Below are 17,299 nucleotides of genomic sequence, written 5' to 3'. Positions count from 1 at the left end.
ACAACGAGTGTTTTTTTCCCCTTCTTTGTAAATCACTTGTATTGGAGTGACTTCAATATTCTGTTTAAGGAATCAATATAGGAGTGTAATAAAAAAAACGAACCTGTGTGCAGACAGAGTTTGAACAGTAAACCCACCAATGTCTTTTGCCCTCGCAGCGACCGGCCTCCTGAGCTCAGCCACAAACTTCTTGGCATCCAGGCGTATCTCGATGATGTTGTTGAGCAGGGCGAACAGTGGGGCCAGCGGAAACGACGCCACGAACAGGGTCACAAACCCAAACTGGATTACTGCAAGGACACAGATATACATCGCCTTCATAAAGTATTCACACTCCTTGACTTTCTCCACATTCTGTTGTGTTACAGCCTGAATTCAAAATGGATTCAATTGAGATTTTGTGTCACTGGCCGACACACAATAACCTATAATGTTAAAGTCAAATTATGTTTTTAGACATTTTTACAAATAAATCAAAAATGAAAAGCTGAAATGTCTTGAGTCATTAAGTATTCAACCACTTTGTTATGGAAAGCCCAAACAAGTTGAGGAGTAAATATGTTCTTAATAAATCACATAATAAGTTACATAGACTCACTCCATGTGCAATAGTAGTGTTTTAACATAATTTCTGAATGCCTACCTCATATCTCTGTACACCACACACACAATTATCTGTAAGGCCCCCAGCCGAGCAGTGAACTTCAAACACAGATTCAACCACAAAGACCAGGGAGATTTTCCCAATGGCTCGCAAAGAATGGCACCCATTGGTAGATGGGTAAAGAAAAAGCAGACATTGTATATCCCTTTGAGCATGGTGAAGTTACTAATTATACTTTGGATGGTGTATCAATACACCCAGTCACAACAAAGATGTTACAAAGATGCAACTCTGTTGCCGCAGAGGAAGGAAACTGCTCAGCAATTTCACCATGAGGCCAATGGTGACTTTAAAACAGTTACTGAGTTTAATGGCTGTGATAGGCGAAAACTGAGGATGGATCAACAGCATTTTAGTTACTCCACAATACTAACCTAATTGACAGCATCAAAAGAAGGAAACCTGTATAGAATACAAATCTTCCAAAACATGCATCCTGTTTCCAACAAGGCTATAAAGTAAAACTGCAAAAAATGTGGGAAAGAAATGAACTTTATGACCTGAATATAAAGCCTTATGTTTGGAGCAAATCCAAAACAACACATCACTGACAACCACTCTTCATATTTTAAAGTATGATGGTGGCTGAATCATGTTATGAGTATGCTTGTCATCAGCAAGGATTAGGGAGTTTTTATTTAATTTAAATAAATGGAATAGAGCTAAGAAAAGGCAAAATCCTAAAGGAAACCCTGGTTCAGTCTGCTTTCCAAAAGAGACTTAGAGACAAATTCACCTTTTATCAGGACAATAACCTAAAGCACAATACACTGTAGTTGCTTACAGTACCACAATGACATTGAATGTTCCTGAGTGGCCTACTGATAATTTTGACTTAAATTGGCATGATCAACAACCAATTTGACAGAGCTTGAAGAATTTGTAAAATAAAAATGTGAAAATATTGTAGAATCCAGATGCAAAGCTCTTGGAATCCCAGAACTCTCACAGCTGTAATCGCTGCCAAAGGTTTTCAATATTTTTTTTACTTTGTCATTATGGGGTATTGTGTGTAGAGGTGTGTATGGTGGAGAAAAAAATATTATTTAATACATGTTGAATTCAGGCTGTAACACAAGACATGTGGAATAAGTCAAGGTGTGTGAACACTTTCTGATGGCACTGTAGAGAGACATCCTATGAATACAGGCCCTGATCACTCGACAAGACTAAACAAATCAATCAAAAGAGATTCTCTGAACCTCACATCACACTGCAGCTAGCACTGAAACATGCTCATGTTAAAGGTTTCTTCCCTCATCACATGTAGGAGAACAAGAAACACTTGAATGACCCTTGTAAATGTATAAATAAACTAAATAAGAACATTTGTTACGTAGTAACAACTTTGACCTTTAGGTAATTCAAAGCAACATCATCCTCCTAAGTGGTTAACTTATTGAAGCAGCTGAAGATAATTATGGGAGTGGACCAGACCAGAGAGAACAGAACAGGGAGACTCTTCATGGGTCTTGCAGAGAGAGGAGATATAGGGAGGGGGCAGGCAGGGAGAGGATATGGTGAGGGAAGGGGCATGGACATTCGAGGGGGAGGAGAAGGTAAGGGGCAGGGAGAGGCAGGGACAAGTCAGGGATGAGGGAGGGGCAGTTACCATGGAGAAGAGACAGTGAGGGGATGGAAAAGGGATGGGGCAAGAGGGAGCACGGAGGGACCTGTGAGGGGGTAGACAGGGACGCAGGCCAGAGGAAAGCTGATCGGACCAGAGACCCAGGCTGTAATCTCTACTGACATGGAGCCAACGCATGACCAAGCCCAGAATGCCACTCTCTCATAACCCCAGTACTACCCCTGTACCCCTAGTACTCTGTAATGTCACACCACAACCTCAGTAGTACCCCTAGTACTCTTTGATCCACACAGCAAGGGTACATTGAAAAATCCTTCAGACAGGTTTTGCATTCAATCATGCAGGGTCTTTTGCTAATTGTAGTGTTTTCACTGTTAAATGTTCTCTCTCTCTCTCTCTCTCTCTCTCTTTAGCCACACACACACACACACACACACACAGTTCTCAGTTGAGTTTGAGAAGCAGGTGCTCTTCAAAAGCCATGCTAGGGGAAATCGAACACCACAAGGTGCAGCATTTTGTGAAATTTTGACAACTCTTATAATAAATGTGTGGAACTTGGGTGTGCCTGGTGAAGGTTTGGACTAATAGACCGATGCCTGCAGGTTAGGAACATTGGATAAGAACATTCCTCTTACAATCCCTTAATACCCATAATGTGGGAGCGTGAAATATATGCGATGCCATGAAAATGAAGTTAAGTCTTGAACTCTCTGAGAATAGACCTACTCACCGGGCAGTAACTGAGAGTCACTGCATCTTCTGAGAGTGACGTAAGTTAAAAAGCCCTGGAACTGGGGTCTCCTGTTGTTTAAGACATTCTCAAGAGTACAGAGAGCAGACAGAGAACAAACAATGTATGTCTTAAGAGCTGTCTCAACAGTCCTCTTAGATTGCAAATATATACGATAATCTGAGAGATACAGATGTAGGATCTTCATTTGAACCAGTTTGCTACAGCAGGAAAATAATCCCGCAGCAACAGGAAATGTTAATTATTATGTAGATTATAATTCATGGGCATTTCGGTAAGGGTCGAAACATTTTTCTGTGAAGGGAAAATCAAGTCTGAAATTTCTAAATGGAAATGACAAACTTCAGAAGCCTTTTTAAACCTCAAATACATTACACATTTTACATTTCCTGTACCGCAGAAAAGTTCTCCCGCTACAGGGTTATCAAAATAAGATCCTACATCTGTAGATCTTGAAAGAGAGAGAGAGATGGAGTATCGATACAGTTGAGAGAGAGAGAGCGAGAGATAGATAGAAAGATGGAGCAATCGAGACACTTGAGAAAGAGAGAGAAGAAGACAGGCAAAGCAAGATGAGGGCCACAGGACCAGGGCCATGTTGACTAAACTACGGGACAGAAGAGGTGTGTGCCAACAGGAGGATCTGCATAAAACACTGCTGTCTGTCGTTGAGGAGAAGGCCCAGGGTGTAGGTTTGGTACAGAGTAAGGAAGTAATTCATTCAATTAGTTATGTGCTTGGCTTAGGAGCAATTCAATTATAAAACGGTAATGAGTTTCCAGGATGAATAAAAACAATATTCGTCTAACTCCCACACGAAGAGGAAGTATGTTTCTTTTAAATACTGTATCTTGCTGCTCCAGATATTCTTGTTTCACTCAATGAACATGAGCATCAAGTGCATTCGGAAAGTATTGAAAACACTTGACTTTTTCCACATTTTGTTACATTATAGCCTTATTCTAAAAAATGTTTTTACAAAAGTATCCTCCATAATCCTTCATACAATCCTTCACACAATACCCCATAATGACAAAGCAAACCAGGTTTTTAGACATTTTTGCAAATGTATTAAAAATCAAAACCAGAAATACCTTATTTACATAAATATTCAGACCCTTTGCTATGAGACTCGAAGTTGAGCTCAGGTGCATCCTGTTTCCATTGATCATCCTTGAGATGTTTCTACAACTTGATTGGAGTCCACCTGTGGTAAATTCAATTGATTGGACATGACTTGGAAAGGTACACAACTGTCTATATAAGGTCCCACAGTTGACAGTGCTTGTCAGAGCAAAATCCAAGCCATGAGGCAGAAGGAATTGTTCGTAGAGCTCTGAGATAGGATTGTGTGGAGGGAACAGATCTGGGGAAGGAAACCACAAAAATTCTGCAGCATTGAAGGTCCCCAAGAACACAGTGGCCTCCCTCATTCATAAAAGGAAGAACTTTGGAACCACCAAGATTCTTCCTAGAGCTGGCTGACCAGCCAAATTGAGCAATCTAGGCATAAAGGTCCTTGGTCGGCCTCCTGGGTGGCGCAGTGGTCTAGGGCGCTGCATCGCAGTGCTAGCTGTGCCACCAGAGACTCTGGGTTTGAGCCCAGGCTCTGTCGCAGCCGGCCCATGGGGTGACGCACAATTGGCCTAGGATTAGGGAGGGTTTGGCCGGTAGGGATATCCTTGTCTCATCGCGCACTAGCGACTCCTGTGGGTGGCCGGGCGCAGTGCACACTAACCAGGTCGCCAGGTGCACAGTGACACATTGGTGCGTCAGGGAGGTGACCAAGAACCCGATGGTCACTCTGACAGAGCTCTAGAGCTCCTCTGTGGAGATGGGACAACGACCCAAGTCTCTGAATGTCCTTGAGGGGCCCAGCCAGAGCCCGGACTTGAACCTGATTGAACATCTCTGGAGAGACCTGAAAATAGCTGTGCAGCAACGCTCCCCATCTAACCTGACAAAGCTTGAGAGGATCTGAAGAGAAGAATGGGAGAAATTTACCAAATATAGGTGTGCCAAGCTTGTAGTGTCATACCCAAGAAGACTCACTGCCAAATATGCTTCAACAAAGTACTGAGCAAAGGGTCTGAATACTTTTGAAAAAAATTATAAATTAGCAAACATTTCTAACAACTGTTTTTGCTTTGTTATTATGGGGTATTGTGTGTAGATTGATGAGGGGAAAAAAACAATTTAATCCATTTTAGAGCAAGGCCGTGACCTAACAACATTTTGAAAAAGTCAAGGGGTCTGAATACTTTCCGAAGGCACTGTACAAGTGACTCTACACACACGCACACCCACTCACATACAACTATCATATACGCTGCTGCTACTCTCTTTATCATATATCCTGATGCCTAGTCATCTTACCCAATATACATATTGACCTCTATCACTCCAGTATGCCTCCAGCATCTCTGTACTGCAAATATGGTACTGGAACTTACTAACCCTGTATATAGTATGCTTACTTACTTTCTTGTGTGTTTTTGTTTTACTTTATGTAATTTTTTGTATTACATTGTTATAGATTTCTGCATTTTTAGGTTTAGTACTTAAAATAAAGACATTTCACTGAGCATTAAAAACTTGAATCTTGAACATTGCTTTTTTTGAGTACTTTAAATTACTCTAAAATGTCCACAGGAAAGATTATGTCTTAAATAATCGATATTCTACTCAATCAATGTTACTTTACAATAGCAGTAAACACAAATAAAGAATTTGAATAATAAAAAACTTAAGATCCTATCCACAAATCTTTTTTTCCCCCATACTGCCTTTGCAACACATTATCCAATACCCTGTTAAATATTTAAGTCATAAATATCTTCTACTAGCTCATCAAAAGACATGGGCTCTAATTACCTAGATGAGGAAAAAGGCCTGTGGGTCTCTCATCTATTAATTGTGTCTATCTTTGACATTTGCTAAAGCCAGCCACCTGAGGTTTCATCAGCATTCAAGTCAATACAAAATAAAAGCCATCTCCATCTAATTCTTGAATCAATCTATTCACATCTGCCGGTTTGAAGCTGGAGCCAAACTCAGTACAGTGGGACTAAAAAGCTTTGCTTATTTGATGCAATTAATTGACCATCGTTTCTAAACCAACATGAAGGCCTATCAGAATTCTCTCACGACGGGCTACATCTAAAGATCTCCATAACAACAAAAACAAGGATATTTGTTTTATTCATCACAAGGTCTCACTGGTCCTCTGGCCAACAGAAATAAACCCTGAGTTTACTCAGTAGAGACCCCAGTCCTCACAGTTTCCACAACTTTTAGTGTGCCACTTCCTGTTGACATGACAGTGTTCCAGGCCGAATACACTGCAGTCACACTGCACGCATCAACCAATGGCTGTTTGGCACGTCATCGACTGCTTAGTCGGGCACCTCGGGCATCAGATTGCTAGATCATATGATGTGGTCAGCTGATTCGTTAAACACCTATCCAGGTGCTATGTGATCCGTCATGCGACCGCAAAATAGTCTACCTAGAATGCTACCATTCTGCTGACCTTGAAAGGGACCTTCTTCCACCTGCTGTGACACTTGTCGATGAACGAAGGTGCCAACTAACCAGCTTGTGGATTGTGCTACCAGTGGTCCTTCACATGTTATCACCTTTTGAGGATAACGTGTATTAAAGCATTTATAACAGTGATATTGTCCTAAACTCTTGGAAAAAAAGGGTGCTATCCAGAACATGAAAGGGTTCTCCGGCTGTCCCCTTAGGATAACCATCTGAAGAACCCTTTTTGGTTCCAGGTAGAACCCTATTGGGTTCTACATAGAACCCTTTCCCCAGAGGGTTCTACATGGAACCCAAAATAGTTCTACCTGGAACCAAAAACAGTTCTATGGGGACAACCCCCAAAAAAACTTTTCTCTAAGAGTAGTATGTGATCAAAAATAAAATGCAACATGGGAATGGAACCTTCTTCACAGTACAGTACAGCTATTTTGGACCAAAGCCCACTCGAATTGCCATAGCAGAGGTGTGTAGTGTGAAATATCTGCCATACTAAAAACACGTCACAGTCACAGTGCAGCAGCAGAATGGGTTTGGTTACCTCACACCTAGAGGTCAGGCAACAGTTCCCTCACACCTAGAGCTCAGGCAACAGTTACCTCACACCTAGAGCACAGGCAACAGTTCCCTCACACCTAGAGCACAGGCAACAGTTCCCTCACAACTCAATTGGAACATAAAGGAGAATCAGAAATGCTGTTGTTACCTTGCTTTCAAACCAAGGTGCATGAAAAATGTCGAAAACAAGCAGAGATAGAAAAGGATTTTTAAATAAACTGGACAATGTAGACAAGACATGCATATCCAGATTACGATTTGCATGGCATTGAATGTAATTAAAGGCAACATTCTATATTCAAAACAAATAATTGAGAATAGGGTCTGTCTGACTGAATGGCCCTGCTACCGAAGGTCTCACAGGGAGCTCTGGCAATGTCAGAGGGTTCAACAAACGCACACATAAGACGCGCGCACTCACGCTCGCAAGCACGCACACTCGTACGCACGTCCACACACACGCGCACACAGAGAGAGACTCACTCATCTCCATGTACTCTGGAGTGAGGCCTGCGAAGGGCTCTAGGAAGTGGTCCGTCTCATAGCGCTGTAACTTCTTCTCCCTCTCCTCTTCCTGGAAGGACCTTCTCTTAGACTTGATGTACCTGATCAACTTCTTCAGCTTCCTGCACACAAAGGATCACAATCATAAGACGCCATACAGCATATAGGGCAGTCACAGACAGGGACACAGTCACAGACAGGGACACAGTCGCAGACAGGGACACAGTCGCAGACAGGGACACAGTCACAGACAGGGACACAGTCGCAGACAGGGACACAGTCGCAGACAGGGACACAGTCGCAGACAGGGACACAGTCACAGACACAGTCGCAGACAGGGACACAGTCACAGACAGGGACACAGTCGCAGACAGGGACACAGTCACAGACAGGGATACAGTCACAGACAGGGACACAGTCACAGACAGGGATACAGTTACAGACAGGGACACAGTTACAGTCAGAGCCAAAGGCAGGCAGTGGCACAGGAACATAGTCACAGTGGAGGGACAGGGACAGGAACACAGTCATGATTTGGGATCAAATCAGAATAGAAAAGTCTTTATGGGCCTGGAATTTGCATCCTTGATATTTATTTATATAATGTATTTAACCTTTATTTAACTAGGCAAGTCAGATATGCAGACTTTGTTTTGTGGTGTGTGTGACGAGGCTGGCGTGTGCGCTTGTGTGTGTACTCACGGGATGCCGATTTCAAATAAATTGTTCTGGATGAGTTGCTTTCCCAACATGGTGATACTGAGCTGAATACACAACTCCATCAGACATCCTCCATGAGCACACTGCAAAGAAGAAAAAAAACACTTCTGTACTGTAACACACTTCCATTACAGAAAGACTAACATGATAAAAGACAAGTACTAAGGACGGGATTCGAACAAACCCAGATTTACGACTTCCTCACAGCAAAAGGCAATTTCCCTGACATTCAAAGAGATCGAAGTTCACTGTAAACGCTGCGTATCGGCTCAAGAGAGACAATGGTAGCCGTTTATCTATGTTTGATTGAATCCCAGCCTAACACTGTTCTTAGCGTTTTGATTGACAGCTTCAAGAGAGCAGCACTTGAATTCTACAGATTTATTTTGAATATGTGAACTCCTAATTTATGTTCCTAGGTTAACTAACAGTGTTTAATTCGTAGCCATCTGCTCTTAATGACATTATACTTCACTATGCAATATGATAACACATATGAAAATTAAATATACCTGTATAACATGGCAAATAATGTGATAAGAAATGTGATAAAATGTGATAAATCTTTAATAAAACTCTCTAAAATTACTGTTCATGATGCAGAGCTTTCTCAGAGACTGAGAGGAGGGTTTATAGTGAAAAAAAGTGTTTAACCTCTTCCATGCGGTACGACTCAAACACATACAGATAACTTCCAGGTCGTCCAACAAGCCTGTATGAGGAGACATGAGGAAGGAAGTCGGGAGAGGCAACACTGAGAGAAACTCTACGACCTCTCACTGACATAGACTGTGACATTAAAATGGCACGACATAAGATAGCATAGCATAGCGGAAAAGCATTGCATAACACCACATTGCGTCACACCCCACATCACAAGCTCACACAGAACAATTGTGGGTGGAGAAAGCAGGTGCGGGAACTCACCTGCCTCTGAAGAATGCTATGTATATGATGGGAGTAAAGGCATTCACAAACTTTAGGACGAACGTCTTGAATATCAACCTCTCCTCAAAGCTCCTGTCTGTCTTTGGGACCTCTGAGAAAACAGACAGGAGATGAACAGACGTTAAATGAATAACTTAGAAGGCCATTGCTGCTCGAGACTTGACTCGAAAAGAGAACAGTAGGATCAGCACGAGGCCTATAGAGGAAGAGGAGCGTTAGAGGGTTTCTGCATAAGCGCTTTGTGACCTCTGCTGAAGTCAATTTAAAAAAGAAAAGAAAAAAGGGCTTTATAAATACATTTGATCGATTAGATCATTCAGTACACCTAATGACGGTACGTTTGTTGTCACTTGGATGCAAATACATTTTGGAGCTATATTCAGTGGGAAAAGTCGGTGGCACAGTGACGCAGTACATTGGCCTGTTGTTAGAAATGGCCAACGGAAATCCTTGCTAGCGGGGACACAGCTAATAGGGAAGTAGGACGGACTGTCAATGCAAAATGCACACTTTACTTTCTGTAAATGGGTCTTGCCCGAGGAATTGTTCAAACAAGTTGTCAGACTGACCTAGGACACTGATAAATAGAACCCAAAATGCCTTGTTGATAGCTTGGGACAGTCTTTAAAAGCACATTAAATGTCCCATATCCATGTATTATTATTATTACGGTTTTGGAATTAGGTTGTCAGGCTGACATCCCGAGGACATGCAAAGATAGGGAATCTTTCTTCCATGACTTGATATTGTATACCATGTACTGTACTTGATGGTTACTGGATGTGCATGCCCTACTTCTATACAAGTTGCCAGACGTACCGAGGACAGTGAGCCAGCGGGCCACGGCTCCGTAGACCTCGTCCAGGATCAGAATGACCACCAGGTTGATGATTGCGGCCGTTGTTTTTACCATCAGACGGACGTTGGATCGCGTCGTGGGGTTGTTGCTCATGTGCAGCGCTGCCGTGATGGAGATCCGGTAGAGGATGACCCCGAACACTATAGCAAAGGTCACCCCGATCTGGAAAGAGGTGACAGGGATAAGGCCTCCCGACAAAGGTCAATACTGGTAGGTTTGGTTTTGAGAATCTTTTCCAGCGTGCCGTCAAACGCTTAGGTACAGTATCATCTGTTACACAGTTTAGGAATTGTAGGTCTAAGCCCTTAGATTAAAATATCTACTAAGCTAACGTATGGAATTCTTTTAAGATGCTAATAAAATTCAGAATTTATGGAATTTTAGGACCACTGTAGGTATAAAAATATATACATACAAAATATTTGATGAAAATTTGACCTTTACTGCTATAGCCCATAGAGACACATTGAATGACACATTTGTGCATGGCAAAACAGACAGTTTTGATAAGGAATAAGGTTTCAAAGTGTCTGTCCCATATCTGAGAGATATAAGAAAACGTAGGAAAAATAATGTTTCGACCCATGTTTACTCACGTTATTCGTGGCACATTTGACCCCCTATACACTTTGACATTTTTAAAGCCCGGTACTGTTTTACCTTCAGACCACTCCTCTGAAGCCGACACCTTTGTGAGAGTCCCCCCTTTCGATATTGGTGACATATTAGTTTGTAGCTCCGACGGTTCGGTCTGGAGAGTCAGTTTCGTGAGAAAACCTCTTTGAAATGAGGACATCCACAACAGAGAGTTCAGACGACTGCCGGAAAGTTTTTGGATGTCGTAGAGCCAAACCACCAACACTGACTTGTTCATGAGTCTCATCTGTCGATGGCGGTGACATATTAGTTTGTAGCTCAAAACGGTTCAGGTTTTACAGACGAGTTTGTGACGATTTTCTTGTCTGGATCCTCTCACGTGTAGAAAAATACCGCTTTCACAAGCCCCATGTTATGGAATAGGCACAGACTTTATATCGTCGGAAAGAGGGGATTGAGATGCAGCCACTACAAGAAACAGTAAGTCTATAGAATAAACACACAGGGAGCTATTCAACATTCAAAATGATGTCATTGTTGACGCACAGGTTTATTTTATGAACAATGTACGGTATTAGAAGTCTGTACGATGCATGTGGTTCAATCTTAAATGCCCCTTGGCAGTTGTGCTTTGCTAAATGGGTTGGACTCACCATCAGAAGCATCATGACTATGTTGGTCATGTATGCTGGTAACCGGTCTCTGCAGGTCAGCTTTTCTTTTTCAGTCTAAAAGAGGGGAGAAAATATTCAGATCTATAGGAGGTGCAGCCAAGTCTACTGTTACTGTTGGCACGTGGAAAACATCGCAGCCAGTCAGCAGAAGAATCCAAACAGCAATGGAGGAGGAGGAGAGAGAGGAGAAAAGCCGGTGTTTTGATGCTGACAAACCATTACGCCGAAATAAACGTTTCAAACTGAATTATTCAAGCCTGGAAGTCAAGACGACAGTGTTCCAACAGTTTATTCACTGTATATTTCAAGCATTTAGACATTCATCGTTCTCATCATTCCATTCTCTATGCAGCAAATCTCAGGCAGAACATGACTAGTGTCTAAAATGGCACCTTATTCCCTACATACAGTAGTGCACTATTTTCGACCAGAGCCCTGTAACAAGCCCTACGGCATCGGTCAAAAGTAGGGCACAGTATATGGAATGGGGTGGCATTTTCGACGGAGCCAAGTCAATGAAGGGGTCAGCACCTTCCAGCAGCCATTTTGGAACAGAACAGGCTAACATGCTGTCCATGGAAGTACAAGAAAACAAACCATACAGTCTCCATCTCATTACCAGGACATTTTCAACATGCACCAAGCACCAGGCACTGTCACTATGGCGATCCAGGCACTATCGCTATGGAGAATTCAGATTCAAGTTACGCAGAATAGAACAACAAATAAAAGAACAAGAAAGTCAAGAAAGAAGTGCACTGGTTCTGACAGACGGTGACAGTGTGCGTATGTGCATGTGTGCGTGTGTGTGTGTGTGTGTGAGAGAGAGAGAGAGAGTGTGAGTGTGAGAGAGAGAGAGAGAGAGTGTGTGTATGTGTGTGGGGGTGGGGGGGGGTCTTAGTGAGGGGGCTGTTTAGGTCAAATGGACAGAGATGTCAAGTCACATCTTACTGTAAGCCTTATACTCTATTTGTACTTTGTACTGGGAATTGTTGTGAAAATGTGCAACATGCTTTACAGACAAAAGAGCAGTTTCTCTCTATTCATTGAAATAGGCCAGGAGGAGGAGGCGAGGACACTAAAAGTACCAGTTTAAGCCCAGCCATGGCAGATTGAACCGTTTGCTTCCATTTGTTTGTTGGTTCTTCTGCTATCTCTGTAGGCTTCATAGATTCAGAGGACACAAACACAACAAACCACAAGACAAAGAGGTAAAAGAAGACAAGACAAAACACACGCTAGTCATGTAAAGGTGTAAAGACTGTTATAAGACATACAATCTCACTGTAGTCTTTTAAGACCTGTGTGGTACGAGTGTCACGTCAATCTACCACAGGAGAGGGTTGAATCATTATGTAAGAGGCAAACACTTTTCCAAACATCAGGAGTCAAGAAGAGACTGCAAATCAATTCACAGAAGAAGTTGGATGACAGTAAAAACCCATGAATAAGCAATCAGTACCTTGTGCGTCTTGTGTTCTTTCTTCAGGGACTTCTGCATAACGCAGAGCTCGTACTCAGCTCTCGGGTGGTCCTAAGGATGTAATAGAGGCAGAAGCACTTAACACTGTATGAGGGCTGACTGGGATACATAGAATCCTCCCATCAGGTGCAGAATTTAATACAGCCGTTAAGGATGTCACTGTCCGTCCAACTGGGTCAACAAACCCGGCGTCAAGGTGAGGTTATACAGTCAAGTCAACTTCTACAGTATAAAGTAGGTCGAAGATTTTCAAAGACTACAGTTATCTGCAGTTGCTGGTACCCAATCAGGTTCTACCCATTTCTACTGAGATGGGTAGGACATTATCACAAAGACAAGGCTGCAGTTGCTGCTGGTCTGGAGCAGGATGGATCTTTGCAGAGGGGACAGGTCAGGGGAGACAGAGAGAGACAGAGAGAGGACTGGCCAGGCCAGGAAATTGTGGGCTGGTGAGCTGGACCTGGCATCCGACTCCAAGGAGACAGGATGTTTCAGGTGCTGTAAAGCAGGCCAGAAGCAGTGGCCATTAGGGTTGTAAAATTCCCAGATATTATGCAGCAAACCCCAGTTGGAAGTTTGCATAATTTTCTAACCCTAGATGGCATTCAGAGAAGGAGTAGTGGTTCAATGGGTCGTGGTAAGTTTGTGGGTGCTTTAGGAGGGCGTGAAGGTGTCCATGGACAGTCTGAAGAAGAAGAGCCAGTGTGGGGGGTGGGGTAGCAAAGCTGGATGGTGGCCGAGGGGGAAAAGGATATTTGTGTAAAATGAAATGTTCCAAACCTTCAGCTCTTCCTGTAGGTACCCACGGGGGAAAGAGGAGGACAAGAGAGTTACAAAAATCTCTCAACCTTGAAATATTTTTGAAAATGGAATTCTGTCATAGTCTATTGTGACAGTTAATATTACTGTCTCCAAATAAAACAACACTGACAAGACAACTGAAATGTAGTTATGCCACATTTTCTCTTCTATTCAGTTTTCCATGGCTCGTGATGGAATTATGAATAATTAACTATTTGTGGAGAAAATATTCCTGGGAAGTAAGAGCAGTATTTTGAAACAAACAACAACTCGTGGTGTTATTTGGTCAGTCTACAATATGGCGCTCCCATTCACAAACAAATAGCAGTGAAATGCAAGACACCGAAAGGAGAGCACTCACCTCCTCCTCCTCGAAGCCGGTCAGATCCCATTCGTAGTTGAGACGCATCTGTCTTCTCTTCCAGTGCTCCATGAACATGGCAGCTGCAGAAACACGACGCGGATAAGAGTTAACGCTTAAGAGCCCCTTTGAACGCACGAAGAACATTATCCACAATATCAACAAGAGTGTCAGTCCCTCCATCTAGAGTGCTGTCTATGACCTTTGAGAAGGGTCACACGTCTAAAGCCTCATCCCCCAGCTGTAAGCCCCAACAAGGTGATGCGGCTGCCGTTTTGATGTTTTTCCAATCCCAGATGGTACAGTTTGATGCAAATCTAAAGCCATTCAATCTCCTTAAATAGTTTTATTCAGCAGTTTTTTCAACATTGGGCAGAAATGATGCAGAAAGTTACGTGGACGGGTGTCCTGCGTGGCTCAGTTGGTGGAACGTGGTGCTTGCGCTGTCAAGGTTATGGGTTCAATTCCTGGCGCCACCCGTACATAAAACGCACGCATGCATGACTATACGATGCGTTGGATGAAAGTGTCTGTTAAATGGTATATTTGTATTAGTTATTATCAGTGACTCTGGCAGTCCAATTATGGCTCCTCCAGACTAGAAGGATAATTAGTGTGGCATAATAAAGGTGCTAAAATTAAGATTGCAGTGATCAATTATTACATGTATAATGAGCTAAATGATCAATGGCCACGTGCGTGGGATGAGGGGCAAAATGTGTGAAACGTTTTGACATGGATTGAAGGTAGGTATTTTCTAGTCCAGTGGAACAGCAAGGGCGGTGGCAGTCTATATGCAGACAGGCACCTGGGGCTATAGCATGTTCTACATTTCCTCCGTACAATGGTCATCCACGAAAGCGTCTTGGCAAGAGTGGATACGCCGAGACTGGATGAGTGACCCGGGAGGAAGGAGTCTGGATGAGTGAGACGTCACGACTATACTGTTTCCCATAGTGTTGACGTCGAGCGACTGAATGAAAAATAACCCCTATGTGGAGAATGACAATGTGTACAGGTGTCTGACTACATTAGGGATGCTGGTATGTACATTTGTGGATAACCAAAACATCATTTTGTGCTCACAATATTGACTCTGACAACAGAGGCAGGGAGGGCATACAGACAATTATTTAAAAATATGCATCATTTATTTGACTTCAGTTGGCTTGAAACGCCCTTCATAATGGCACCTTTAATCCTAGTAGATCGATAATGCCCTACGTCCTACTTCCAACAGCGAGGGACCCCAGTTGCATCACTCTTTCTGTAGTTGAACAACAACGAGACACAACATACTGTACTACTTGAACCGTGTACTGTGCTGTATCCTACAAAGCCTCATCCACGCCTGTCACATCACCGCCAGATGATAACGCCCAGTAGTGAAAATAACACACACAAATAAATCCCAGGGCTGTACCTGTGCCCTCATACAGTGCTCCAGTCTATTGCTTCCTCCCTTCAGTCTCAGGCCACACAGGACCATCGTTACTGTGACACTGGACAGAGCACAGGAATGCATCACCAAAGAGTCCGTTTTTTAAAGTGAATGTGGTTTAATTCACTTCAGTAAGACACTATACAGTCTAGTCTACAGGGCTTAGTGTTGCTTGGACAGCCATAGAGGAAAGAGCCGGAAGGAGCGAAAGAAAGAGAGAATGGTGGATGCAGATGGTCGGAAATGAACGGAAGAAAGAAAGAAAGAAGACAACCCGGGAGACTAAACATCTGGAAGAAGAAAATAGATGGAGCTGAGAAAAAGGAGTTTGTCCTATTGTTTAGAGGGGTCCTGTGTGGCTCTGTCTCTACCGACGCCAAGGCCGTAGGTTCATTTCCTGCAGGGATCACATACACACACTAAAAACATATGCACTGTACTGTCAGTCGCAGGTGGGAAGCCGTACAGAGGAAATAGTCTGTCTAACTGTGCCCTCTAAGCACACAACTATCTCCATGTTTGAACACTTTGGATAAACACATCTGCTAAGTGGCCTATATCATTTATTTTTTATTTTTTTATTTTTACAAAAGTTGAGATGCACTTCGGATAAAAATGAACTGTCTAGCTCAGTCCGGAACTGTTACATTTTAGTATCATCTTGTCCAAGGAAGAACGGCCCATTTGGGCAATAGCCTATTTCCTGTTTTTGTAGTGGAAAAAGCTTGATGTACAAGTCCACCCCATGGACAGGATGCTAGTCTATTGCTGGGCTTCACAATACTGTCCGAGTGGTTGATTATTGAGTATTTGTCCCTGTTAAATAAATCCTACAGACACAGACAGTGTCCTACAATCCTACAGACAGAAATAAAGTTGTGCTCTTCTGTTATGTGGTGTGGACGAGCCTCAGCCTCTTACCCCAGAGGGCCATGAAGATGGAGAAGAAGACGGTGGCAGGGTTGTCAAAGAGGTGGCTGGCCCGGGCCGTCCCGCAGGCTTCCTTCAGTTTCCAGTAGTTACAGGCTCTGTCACACAGCGGGCACATGGTGATGTTGTTCCTGGGGTGGCAGATCTCCATGCTGTAAAGAGGGAAGATGGTAGGAAGGAGGTGTAGAGGGAGGGGGGGGGGGGGGTAGACAAACAGTCAGCCCTCTTCATCTCACTACCACCAGTGTTATTAGGCCAGCCTGTCAAGCCAGTGTTTCCCCTATATTCCTTTAGCAGCTGTGGCCCGTCACTGCTAAATCGTTGCCACCACTCCCCCAAAAAGATGTATTTTTATTCTGCAGAGATGCTCTTTTAAATGAATAGTGCGAGATTTTGGCAGAATGGATACTCATGGACACCATTTATGTCTCTACATGCAGTTCAAAGGAAGTAGCTAACTAGCATTAGTGCAATTGCTAATTAGCACAATGACAGCCATTAGCTGTTCCTGTTGACTTCCAGTCATTGCGCTAACTTTAGTTAGCGATGGTCCTCGAAAACTACCTTGAACATCCTCAAACCGCACAGAGACATACAAATGGTCTCCATGAGATCATATGCCTCTGGGTAAGTAATAAAATAGCTCAATTGCCAAAATCTTGCATTATCCCTTTAAGATTATATTTAACATTATCTCTTGCATTATCCCTTTAAGATCAGTGACAAGTTACATCATATATTTGTAACAAACAGAGCACAGTGCAGTGGCACGCGGTAGTTATATTTTAGATGGTGTCAACATACAGTAATTGCATTTTTGTGCATTTTGGAGTAGAATGTCTTTAAAACAATATCACCAGAAGTGACCTTC

General features: G+C 42.9%; 1 protein-coding gene across 8 annotated transcripts in view; it reads right to left on the bottom strand.

Annotated features, from left to right (window-relative positions):
* LOC109889642 (anoctamin-1) overlaps positions 1-17,299 on the bottom strand; it is a 67,591-nt gene that overhangs the window by 11,934 nt on the left and 38,358 nt on the right. For 3 of the 8 annotated variants that reach the window (XM_020481217.2, XM_020481223.2, XM_020481216.2), the window contains 12 exons: positions 16,420-16,580; positions 14,058-14,140; positions 13,676-13,687; positions 12,875-12,946; positions 12,501-12,575; positions 11,392-11,466; positions 10,102-10,303; positions 9,262-9,373; positions 8,989-9,046; positions 8,317-8,417; positions 7,594-7,736; positions 138-290 (listed from right to left, as the gene is read on the bottom strand). In XM_020481217.2, the coding sequence (XP_020336806.1) occupies positions 138-290; positions 7,594-7,736; positions 8,317-8,417; positions 8,989-9,046; positions 9,262-9,373; positions 10,102-10,303; positions 11,392-11,466; positions 12,501-12,575; positions 12,875-12,946; positions 13,676-13,687; positions 14,058-14,140; positions 16,420-16,580 (1,247 nt within the window). The remainder of the gene's footprint in view (positions 1-137; positions 291-7,593; positions 7,737-8,316; positions 8,418-8,988; positions 9,047-9,261; positions 9,374-10,101; positions 10,304-11,391; positions 11,467-12,500; positions 12,576-12,874; positions 12,947-13,675; positions 13,688-14,057; positions 14,141-16,419; positions 16,581-17,299) is intronic. The other 5 variants (XM_031823148.1, XM_020481219.2, XM_031823149.1 and 2 more) reach the window with 3 other exon arrangements.

The sequence above is a fragment of the Oncorhynchus kisutch genome, linkage group LG4 (genome assembly GCF_002021735.2).
Source record: "Oncorhynchus kisutch isolate 150728-3 linkage group LG4, Okis_V2, whole genome shotgun sequence".
NCBI classification, from domain to species: Eukaryota; Metazoa; Chordata; class Actinopteri; order Salmoniformes; family Salmonidae; genus Oncorhynchus; species Oncorhynchus kisutch.
Note: the sequence above shows the minus strand (reverse complement) of the source record. Positions and strands in the feature narration are given on the sequence as shown.